The sequence below is a fragment of the Podarcis erhardii genome (genome assembly GCF_964252035.2).
Source record: "Podarcis erhardii genome assembly, chromosome: 7".
Lineage (NCBI taxonomy): Eukaryota > Metazoa > Chordata > Lepidosauria > Squamata > Lacertidae > Podarcis > Podarcis erhardii.
The window spans coordinates 10125479-10136789 of record NC_138511.1 but is presented as its reverse complement, the minus strand read 5'-3'; the positions used below and the strand labels follow the sequence as shown (position 1 = coordinate 10136789).

The window sequence follows — 11311 nt, the reverse complement described above, 5'->3', positions numbered from 1 at the left end:
TCCTGGGCTCAAAACTGAAAAAAAGTATTTCATAATATCTTAGAAGGGGGGAAAGCCCCAGATACTTGGAAACTAGTGGAAATAGTAGTAATTGAAAAACTACAAAAGGACCCTACAGAGGTGGGGTCATACAGACCAATTAGCCTATTAAATCAAGACTATAAGATATTTACAAAGATCCTGGCAAGGCGACTGGAAAAGGTACTACCTAAAATAATTAAGGAAGATCAATATGGATTTGTTAAGGGAAGATACATAGGCCATCATATAAGAAATGTGTTTTAATAAATACATTTAATAAATATATTTTTTTATTTTTTTGTTTTTTGTTTTTTTTGTTTTTTTGTTTTTTTATTGTTTTTTTGTTTTAATAAATAAATTTATTAACAAGCAGGGTAAAAGGAAAATTGGTGGTCTTAAAATTGGATGTGTATAAGGCCTTCGACACAATTAGACATAAATTCTTATGGAATATTATGCAGGAGGTAGGATTAGAAGAGAACTCTGTCGAAGCAATCCGGGAATTGTATAGAAAACGGAAGGCTGTGGTCAGAGTGAATGAGGGGGTTCCAGATCAATTCAATATACAAAGAGGAGTTAAACAAGGATGCTCACTCTCACCACTACTATTTGCATTGGGTATGCAGTACTTGGCAGACAGAATACAAAACTCAGTAAGGATAAAAGGATATAAGGAAGGAAAGGAAGAAATTAAGTTAAACATGTATGCAGCTGCTATCCTATTATTATTTACAAACCCCTTAGAGGGTGTAAGAGAACTTATGATAATCCTGAAGGACTTTAAAGAGGAGTCGGGGAGTAAATTTGGAGAAGTCTGAAATTTTATTTTGGGATGTAAAGAAAGAGGAGAAGAAGGAAATTGCAAAAATGACAAAGATGGATATCAATAGGAAAAAAATTGAATACTTGGGGTAAATGTTATTAAAAATAGTGCTAGGATTCCAGATGTAAATTACAAAGAAGCGTGGAGAAAGATCAAGAAGGATATAAAACCATGGAATAATAAGAATTTATTTATTCTAGGTAGGGTTAGAGCAGTTAAAATGTTTTTGGTACCGAAATTATTATATTGAAATAAATATAGTAATAAGGTATAAAGTAATTACACTACCCATTAGGAAAATATGGTTCAAAACATGGAATAAGGTATTTTAAAATTGGATTTTTGGAAGTAAAAGAGTTAGAACCCCAGACATAGTAAATTATTCATCTCAAGAAGAGATGGGATGGGGAATACTGAACTTAGAATTTTACTATGAAACGTTCCAATTGAAAAATCGAATAGATATTGGATATAAGGAAGGGATTAAATGGATAAGACTGGAGAATGAAATAAATGAAAGAATAGGAAGAGAAGGGCTATTTAACAGAGATATTAACACAGCTTTTAAGAAGACAATAGGACCAAGGAAAACTGTGTTAGGAATCTGGAAGAACTGGAATACAAAATGGATGCCAACATACTCAAGGTGGATGCCGTTAAAATATATGCAGGAGGGTCAAAGGGAGCCTAGTTGGTGGAAGAAATTAGAAGATCAGGGATTTTATAAATTAAAAGATATGTTTGATGAAGAGGGGTGCGGCTGAACAGAGGGTTGGCTCACTCTCCAGGATGGCTCTGATCTTGGTTACCTCCAGTTCTTCTTACAGTAATAATAGCTGTTCTCCTTCTTATCTTCTTTTACTACCCAGGAGGAATTGTTGGTATCCTTGGGCTCCTTGAACCCATGGAGTTCCTTGATCATGATGAAGTTGATGTTAACCCTGATGTGACCTTGAGGAGACCAATGACAAAAGAAAATGTTTTTGTAAAGAATGCTAAGCAGATGCTTCAAATATATGGAGAAAATGTCACCCTTTATTATGAACACCCTAGAAAGGTAGCTGACATATCCCAGGACTAATCAGGGACCCTGACATTGTCCTGGCAGGCCTACTGTATAATCAAAGTGGCCTTTTCGTGACACCTCCTTCTGAAATGAATGATACCTCCTACCAATATTTCCGGTTCTCCAGAACCACCCAGGGCTTGTGCTTTTGTTGTTATGCCTCTGGATCATGGAACGCCAAATGGAAAGATTGGTCGCATGTCCAGCACCACCAACATAAAGGTTGGCTGGGAAATTACACACAGTGCACTGCTAAGTTTTGGTTGTGGGGTTCCTTCAACGCCTTTTACCAAAGCAACACCACATCCTCAGATCTGTATCCATACTTTCCCCAATATGCAGTCAACTTCACCGGACAGGGATCCATCTGTTCTGGCTGGCTGATCAAGGACCCCAATCATTGGTTCTTGTATAGTGGACTAGCCACTAATTACCACCCTAGTAATTATCAGTGTGTGGGAATAGGTGCCTTTACTTTCCCTGTAACTGTGGAGGCTTTTCCTCCTCTACCCTCTCTTAGAAACAGAAAGAGGAGAGGTCCAAGGGGAACAGTGCAGTGATGAGATTTTCCTGGCCTGGTCTGTGGGTGCTGTTGGTGGAGGCTTCGTTAGCATCCTCACCATCGGCATACATCCGGGAGTTGTGGCTGAACAAAACCGTGAAGCACTATTTGCCCTAACATGCAGGTTGGAGAAAACCATCAATGCCACTACACATATACTCTGACGGTTGCAGTCTGAGATTGAGGATTTGAACCAGATAGCAGCAGCTAATAGACTTGCTCCTGACTATCTCCTCGCCAAATCAAGAGGTTTTTGTAAAATAGTCCCGGAAGGCAAATGCAGAGTGAAGTTTCATGACCTCAACAACACTACTGAGGATGAGTTGCCAAAATTACAGGCCCTTATAAATGATAACCATTGCTGCGTCTGTCGATTCTTGAGCATATTTTAAATGGGTAACAGGTATTCCTTATAGGTTTGCAACATACGCTTCTGGTTTCTTATTGAATGGTTTTTTAAAAAATCTTAATGATTTCTTCATGAACTTTGTTCCAAAAGCTTTTTATCTCCTTACAGCCCACCATATATAGTACATTGTTCCTATCTCGGTGTTACATCTCCAGCACACATTGTTTTTTTGCTTATAGTTTTTTGCCGATTCCTTGGGGCAGGGGTTAGGTATCATTGGTAGATCATTTTCATTAGATTCTCCCTTATTGTATAGCATGCTGTGAACTTGATGTCAAATTTCCACAGCTAACATTATGTTGTGGCCAAAATCCTGTGCCCACTTTATCATAACGTCCTTTAGCATCTCATCCTTGAGTTCCCATTCCAGAAGTAGATCATACATCCTAGATAGGGTCTTTTTATTAGTTTGTACTAATAATACAAGTCATTTTGTAATAATGACTTCTTTTCTCTAAAACCAATTTTCTTATCCTGATTAAATATATGCACTATTTGGTGATACTGAATCCAGCCGTTACAATACTGTTTAATTTCTTCATACGATTTTTAATTGGCCCAGTTCTACCTTTATTAATTGTTGGTAAGTTGCCCAATTTGTGTCCATGTTTGTCTTTTTTACCGTTATCATCTCCACTGGGGATACCCACCAGGGTATTTGGGGCTCTAATAGTCTGTGGTACTTATCCCAGACCTTGTATAATGAAATTCTGACTATATGATTTTAAAAGTCCTTATGCACTGCCACTTTGTTGTATGATAGGTAGGCGTGCCATGTAAACCTCGTATTCCAACCTTCATTAATTTGATTTTAATTGATTTTTATAATGTAATATTTTTAGAATGTGTGAATATCTGATTGTTTGATTGTTGATTGTTGTTAGCCGCCCTGAGCCCGGCTTCGGCTGGGGAGGGCGGGATATAAATAAAATTTATTATTATTATTATTATTATTATTATTATTATTATTATTATTCTAAATCTAATATATCAGCCTTCTTCAAGAAGGTGGGGTTGGTTGTTAAATGTGTTATGTTGATTTAGATTTTGTATTGGTGCGCTGGAGTGTTGTTTCAGGACTCTTGTATTGTTTATTAGTGTGCATACATTAGTCTTGTGGCTCTTTTTAGTATGTTTTTATTATTTTAATTTATATTATGTTCTGATATTTTTATTATGAATTTTGTGCAGTGATTATTCTTATTATGTATTTTGTGCTTCGTATACTTGGTGTTGTGAACCACCCTGAGATTCAAAATCAAAAAAATCAACAATCCAAAACAACATCAACCAGAAACACAACAACAACAAAAAGGTTTCCTACCGCTGTGTACGGAAGGTCGTGAGGGCAGCACCACTCCTCTTGGGCCATCCTGATGGTGCTGATGTTCCTGGCGCTGGTCCAGACTGGATCCCGCGGAGAGCAGAAGATGGTATCACTGCAGCACAACTCTGATGTCACGTTGCCTTGGCCTGGCGCAACTCCAGATGTTCTGTCAGGAGGAGAAAGAGGCTCCTTGAGAAACGTCCCCTCCAGACATTCCACCAGGTGTCCCAATAGCCCACCAGATGCCTCACTCACCTGGCATGCAGCTCAGGAAGTCCTGCGGGTAAGGCTCCCTGTGAACGCAGTGGAGCAGCCTCCTCAAAAAGCGCTGGACCCTGCCTTTCTTCCGATGTTTATAGGCCCGCTGCATGATGTTCAGGCAGCTCCTCCCTGTCTGCCTGAGCCCTTCTTCCTCGTGCTGCTGCATCTCTTCCAGCCCTGAGTGGCAAGGGAGAAATGTTGAGCAAGGCAGAGATACACAGGAAAAGAGCCATCCATCAACAATATGAAAACAGCCGTCAGGTGTGTTTGGGTGTGAGAGAGAGCAGTGAAGTCACATGCCAATTCTCTTTGCATGTTCATCTTGTGGCACCTCTGTCTGAACATACATCTGAGAATTTGCCTTCCCCTGAAGACCTTTCTCAGCAGAAGCATCCCTCCCTGCCCTCCGTACGTCTCACTCACATGTTCCATAGGATGCCATGTCGTGATGGTGGATGAAACTGGCATCCCGGAAAGCCAGATGACCTAGAGAGAGAAAGAGGCAAGAAAAGGGACGTCATCTCGGTGCAAAGCAAGTGGAGACAGAGGCAGCTCGGCAGGAGGACAGGTATGCTCTAGAGGTCTCCACGCTCACTCAGAGCAAGATCTGGGCGCAGATGGAGGCCTACCTAGCAGGTGGCCTGGGGACATGTCCATCCTCCCAGCCATCGTTACCAAGATGTTTCTGTCCATCCCTACCAGGGAAGAACATTGCTTGACTTACCCAGAAGCAGAGCTGCCACCCTGGAGACTGATGGCAGCCTGTTGGCGGACGGCTTCGTACATGTCAAGGCAGCACTCCGAAGGATGTCCTTGCTGAAGGTCTTGCTCTGTGGGCAAAGACAAAGGAGAATTGGCATCAGAGAGGCTTGAGAGTGTGGCAGAAGAGCCTTGCAGTCCCAGAGACATGCCTGGGCAAAGCTGCAAACAAAGCAGAGGGACCTTACCAGATGCTTGGCAGCCTGGTGGAGAGCAAAGTGGAGGCTAAATTTGTTGGAACGAGCCCACCACTTCACTTGTGGGGCTAGATGGCAAAGAGTCCTCCTTGCGGCCTGCAACACAAGAAGAGAAGAGGGTTACAAATTGCGGTACATAGTCTTGTAAGCTCCTGAGAACAATCCCTCCCTCCTACTGTGTAAGTCCACCTCTTTGGCCCTCACCTTGGCCACCACGTCCTCGTCTTCGAGGTGAATGAGGACCACAACCAGTTCGTGAATGGCTTCCTCTTCTGTTGTTGTTATGGGAAGCCTTTGGTCTCTCACCCAGCCCCGAAGCAGCCCCAGATGTTCGATGGCTGATGCCCGGACGGAGGCTTCCTCCTGTAGGCAGAAAATATCAGAGGTTATGTTTCTCAGCAGATCACCTTCCTTTCTCCTGCCCACTGGGTGTTTTGAGGCTGCTCAGCCCCCTATCCTCCTCCTGGGGGAGACTGGGGGCAGGGGTGGCTCTCCCCCTGCGTTTTCCAGGCAGGCTTCCAAGAGAAGGTGCTCCAGAGGAACACCCTCCTGAAGCCAGAACATCTCCGCTGCATGCCAGTCTAAACCCCACCCTTCCTCTTCCAAAGCATTCCTCCTCCACCGGGTGTGATGTCATGTTTTCCCTAACACTCACATGGGCAGCCAGACCGCAGTAAGTTGCCGCCAGCATCTTCAGGTCTTCCTCTCCCAGCTCCCTGGAATGGTAGGCTTGGTCTACTAGCTCTATCAACTCTGGGAGGACATCGGCTTCTGCAGAAGGGAGGGAATCCAGCAGCAACAGCCGCAGAAGCGAAGGGTCCTACACAAAAGAGAGAATCTTTTCAAAGGTCTGAAAGGCCTCACGCCTTTTAGCACAGGCCCTTCAGTATTGTGCCAGCAAAAGAGTGCTGGACCATGATTAGAATCGAGATCTGTACCCCCCCTCCCTCCCTCCCTCCCTCCCTCTGAGCATCACTTGCCATGTCAGAGTCCAGAAGCAGGGATATCCCTCTGACGCTGAGCTTCCGGACTTGCAGGTGGTCGTGTTCCAGCCAGTTGAGGAGCTGCTCCAGTGTATCTTCACAGGGATAGACCTCCAGACGGCAGCTGAGCAGCTAAAGAGGCCCAAAGAGAAAGAAACTCTTCAGGGATGAGAGGCTGAGGCAGGTTCTCCTTTTACCCACCATTTGCAATTCTGCACAGAGCAAACCCACTGAAGTGAATGTACCAAAGTTTGTCATGTACATCAAATCCAATGGGTCTACTCTGAGGAGCACTAAAACAGGAAACAGTCCTTAGGCTCAAAGTAGCCCAACACTCGGCAGAAACCAAGCCAGGGCCTCCTTGCTGCACCCATTTCCTCCCGCGTCCGTCCCCCTCACCTCGATGTAGATAGCTGCCGCGACTTGTGGCATTCCGGCAAAATCCTGGTCCTCGAGAGCAGCGATGATGCTTTCCACCATGGGAGGGATCCACCAGCGTCGCTTTCCGACAGCTCTGAAATGGAGAAACAGATCTTGGTAAGGAAGGCAAAGACACCGCAGGAAGCAAACGGGCACAGTCCGATCCCGTGCCTTCAGCTCCGTTTGCCAGACCACTGGGGAAGGTCACCGCGTTCTTCCTCTTACCTCACCATGGCAGACAACCCCTGGCTGAAAGTCTCCCGGCAGAAAAGTTGGTCAACGATGGCTGCCTCCACTTGCTCTCCAGTGGTGCCAAGAAGGAGGTGCAGAACTTCCTTAGCCCCTCTGCAACAAAAGCAAGGCCAGTTTTACCAGGAGGGTCATTGCCACACACTCAAATTCCTTCCCCATCCCTCCTCCCTAGCAGCCGCCTGAAGGAGAGCCTCCCTTGCAAAACCAAGCTGGACAGGAACCCCCCCCCCCCGAGGCTGAAGGGGAAAGGACTCCATTGGTCCCTTTGCAACACACTACTCACCCGAGGAATTCCAGGTCGTAATGGAAGTTGACAACCATCCCCAGGAGAGCGATGAGCAGCTGTGGGAAGTTCTGGCGCACAGCTGCCTTGTAGTCCTCCATCCTGAGGATGGCGTGCAACAGGCTGGTGAGATGTTGCTGGAAGAGAGAGGGGTGCAAGTCACTTTATCTGCTTTCCTGCAGAATACAGGAATCCCTAGATATTACCCTGGGAGGAAGGAAGCCAGAAAGCAGGTGGTCCTTACCACTTGGGTGGCAGATTCCGCCAAGGGGCTTTCGTAAAGCTGCTTGGCCGTAAGATGGATCAGTTGTTCTGGGTCGGCCGATGCTAACACCTCCTTCCACACTCTCTCGCAGTCTCTGTGAATGCAAAAACAAGAGCAATGGTCAGCTTCAAGTCTTCTGCTTGCTGCCATGCTCCAGAGAGAGGAAATGGCAGCAAGGGCTTTCTGAGCAAGCCCTGCAGCTTGCCAACCTCCCCCTTAGCCCAGTAGAACCTGGAGGGCTCCATACCCGAAAGGAAACTGGAGGAGATATTCAACCACTGTCGCCAGGTGGTGGTGCGACAAGATGGACAAAGCGAAGACGGCCATGCTTCTGCCTTGCACTGTAGGCCCCTGGCTGATCTTATAGAAGGCCTCCAGCAGCACCTTCACCTGTCAGAGAAAAGGAGAGAGTTGCTTGGAGAGTACAAGGAAGTGGGGCTGTCTGCAGGTGGATCCCTCCATCGCTCATTGAAAGAGGGACCCTTGACCTGTGCCACCACAGCCATCTTCCTTCCAAGGTACCACTCAGGGTCCTTGGAAGTATTGAACCCAGGCAGCTCCAGGGCGCCAGTTCCCCTATCCATTGTGGGCCAAGAGAAGAAGCTTGCCAGTCTACTCCCAGAAGGAGGAGGATTCCCCATCCCTGAATCCATGTTTCTCAGGACCCTTGGCTGCGGTTCTTGTCCTGACATTGCCAGGCCCCTCTCAACTAACATGTGTCCTGGCCACCCAATGGCATGAGGTGGCCTCCCCTACACCAAAGCAGAGAATCTTCTTCTCTCCTACCTTTGCAGATGCCTTACCTCCACTTTTGTGCCGCCAAACTGCTTGATGAATTCTTGCAGTAAGTGGGAGATATCCAGTGGGTTGAAGCTGCTCTCGACAACCAGGTCTCTGGCCAGGAAGCACATGGCCTCCAAGAGCTGCTCCGCGGGGAGAAAAGCGCCAAAGACCTGAAGCAAGAGAGGGAGGTCAGAGATGCCCACAGGGCAGGGCTGGGGAGCAGAAAGCCCAGGTGCTGCCTCTGCGGAACCTAGAACACGTGGCTTGAGAGACAGCGACTTACCCTGGCAAGAGAGTAACAATTATTCACGAACAGTTCAGGAACCGGTCCTCCGGTGGATCTGAGGACCTTCTCAGCTCTGGTGATAAGTGTTCGGTTCCATGACGTTCGTGGCAGCATCTCTGCAAAGGAAAGCCAAAGGGTTAGTTTGGGTCTTGCTCACCCCCACCCCATGCTGGGATACATTCTTCTAGACTTACCTTCGTTGTGCCGCAGGATGGGCAGAAGATGGCAGAGAGCCTCTGCTGCCCGCTGCCTGCTCTCCGGGTCCGGATCCAATGCACAAAGGCAGGAAATCGCCACCAGTTGGCCACAGGAGGATGCATGAACCGCTACCGATGGCTGAGAAGAAACCCAGAGAAGGGACTGATAAGCAACCCATCACCGTTTTTCCTATAACATTTTTATTAAATCTTCCAAACATTCCAAAACATTTAGCATCCTCTACAGAAAAAAATCCAGTTCTTTTTGACTTCCCACCCCTCTTTTCCTAATGTTTGCTTTTTTCTTCTTTTCTCAGCCATTTTACTCACTATGGCCCAGCTCTGTTCTCCAAATTGAGTATGTGCTGGGATGCCTGATGGTCCCTTGGGCACCTTGCAGGGTGGGCCCAGAAGCAGCAGCCTGAAGGCCTTGACAGCCCTGCATGGTTGCAATGCTTCCCTTCAGTAACGCCACTTCTGAGCTGGAGAGGAGGTGGGGTTGTGGGCTTCATGCCCTCCCCCTACGTACTCGGGGGCTGGCTTGCAGCCCCCGCAAGAGCAGGGAATCCTCGGGCGCGTCACCTCCCTTGCCAGCCAATCGGCTGGCCTGGGAGGTGTGGCCAGCGCTATTTAGGGCCGGCGTGCCTGAGGATTTCCCTTTTTCTCCCAGTGCCCCAGCAGCTCCGGTTTTCCCACCCTTTAGGTTTGGCTCTTTGACATTGCTATGGACTTCGGTTGGTCGCCGTCAAGGGGCCTGGTAGGAATTTTTCCCGCTTGGCAAATTGGCACCAGCCATTTGGTTTTTTGCCTACCTCGTAGCAAATCATCACAACTTCCTCAGCATTGGTGGTTAGGCATTGGTAAGGGTATTGTTCTGCAAATGAGTGGGGGGCGTAGTCCGGTAAAGGATTCCGTGGGGCATTGCCCTGTCCGAAGCCTATGGAGGTGAGGGCCTAAGGCACGCCCTCGAGGGGTGACCCCGGGGGAGCTCCTAGTTGATGTACATCAGCAGGACTCCCCCTCCTGGTGGTTAACCCTTGCCGGTCTTCTAGCAATCGGGCTGAAGCCGGTTAGTCGATAGGACCAATGCCTAAGCCAATACCGCTCAGTTCCTGTAATCAATAAAGTTGTGGCCTAATTTTGCCCATTAACCTAAAATACTGGTGTCCTGTGTCTTTATTTCCGTGGGGGAGGCGGGAACTCGCCACGCAACTCACATATTCCTGGATCTTCTTCAGGAGGGCGGAAAGATCTTGGAGCGCCTTCCTTCGGATCTTCCCATTCTTCATCGTTGCGACGACATCCGTAAATCTGTTCTTCAGCCGGTCCTTGCTGACGCTTTCAGGAGGAAGATCAGCCGCATCCGGAGAAGCTGTGGTTGGGATGCTGAGGGGAGAGAGGAGTAGCACTTTTGTCAAAAGGGTTTATTGCCTCCCATCCTTCAAAGACCCCAAGCACCACCACCATAGAAATGGACCGGGTTGTTTTTTTAAAGCAATTGATTATGGGGGAGGGGGTTAGCACAGGATTACCTTGGAGGAAGATCCTCCCCATCTTCCAGGCTGATTTCCAATATTTGATCTTCATCAAAATCAATTCCCTGTCCATGAGAAAAGAGAAACAGGAACGTCAGAATGTGAAGAATGGATCAGACCCATTCATGTTTTTGTATTGAGCAGGAAAGCACAGACGAGGTAGGTTGGGAAACAAACTGAAAATCTCTGGCCTCCATTTCCTTAGAGACCTTATTCATCCTTCTATTCATTTAAGCCTTCGGTTAAGAGTTTGGGTGTAATCCTTGACACCTCCCTTTCCATGGAGGCGCAGGTTACAACAGCCAAGGCGACATTTTTCCACCTTCGCCGCATCAAGCAGTTGGTCCCTTACCTTTCCCGACCCAACCTGGCCACAGTGATCCATGCGATGATCACCTCCAGGCTTGACTACTGTAATTTGCTCTACGTGGGGCTGCCCTTGAAGCTGTCCCAGAAACTCCAGCGGGGGCAGAATGCTGCAGCGAGGCTCCTCACGGGGTCTCTGCCATGGGAGCATATTCACCCAGTGCTTTTCAAGCTGCACTGGCTCCCGGTGGAGTACAGGGTCAGATTTAAGGTGCTGGTTTTGACCTTTAAAGCCCTTCATGGCCTAGGACCCTCGTTCCTATGGGACCGCCTCTCCCGGTATGCCCCACGGAGGACCTTAAGGTCCATATATAGCAACACCCTAGAGGTCTCAGGCCCTAAGGAAGGTAGATTAGCCTCAGCCAGAGCCAGGGCCTTTTCAACACTGGCTCCGGCCTGGTGGAACACTCTGCCTCATGAGACCAGGGCCCTGCAGGATCTGATTTCTTTCCGCAGGGCCAAAAAGACAGAGTTGTTCCACCTGACCTTTGGCTTAGAATCAGTTTGATTCCCTCT

The 11311-nt window shown here is 47.4% G+C and overlaps 1 protein-coding gene across 1 annotated transcript; it reads right to left on the bottom strand.

Moving 5' to 3' along the window:
* Positions 1 to 4438: 4438 nt before the first annotated feature.
* Positions 4439 to 10399, bottom strand: LOC309347145 (maestro heat-like repeat family member 5). Its single transcript, XM_081871486.1, has 16 exons — positions 10112 to 10399; positions 8892 to 9033; positions 8695 to 8813; positions 8432 to 8581; positions 7876 to 8018; positions 7608 to 7722; positions 7364 to 7500; positions 7054 to 7173; positions 6808 to 6922; positions 6406 to 6540; positions 6081 to 6245; positions 5562 to 5788; positions 5417 to 5513; positions 5194 to 5299; positions 4893 to 4955; positions 4439 to 4646 (listed from the first exon to the last, which is right to left on the bottom strand). Exons 1-16 carry the CDS (start codon positions 10181 to 10183, stop codon positions 4456 to 4458), a joined length of 2097 nt encoding a protein of 698 aa, XP_081727612.1. The 5' UTR covers positions 10184 to 10399; the 3' UTR covers positions 4439 to 4455.
* Between the last annotated feature and the right edge of the window lie 912 nt (positions 10400 to 11311).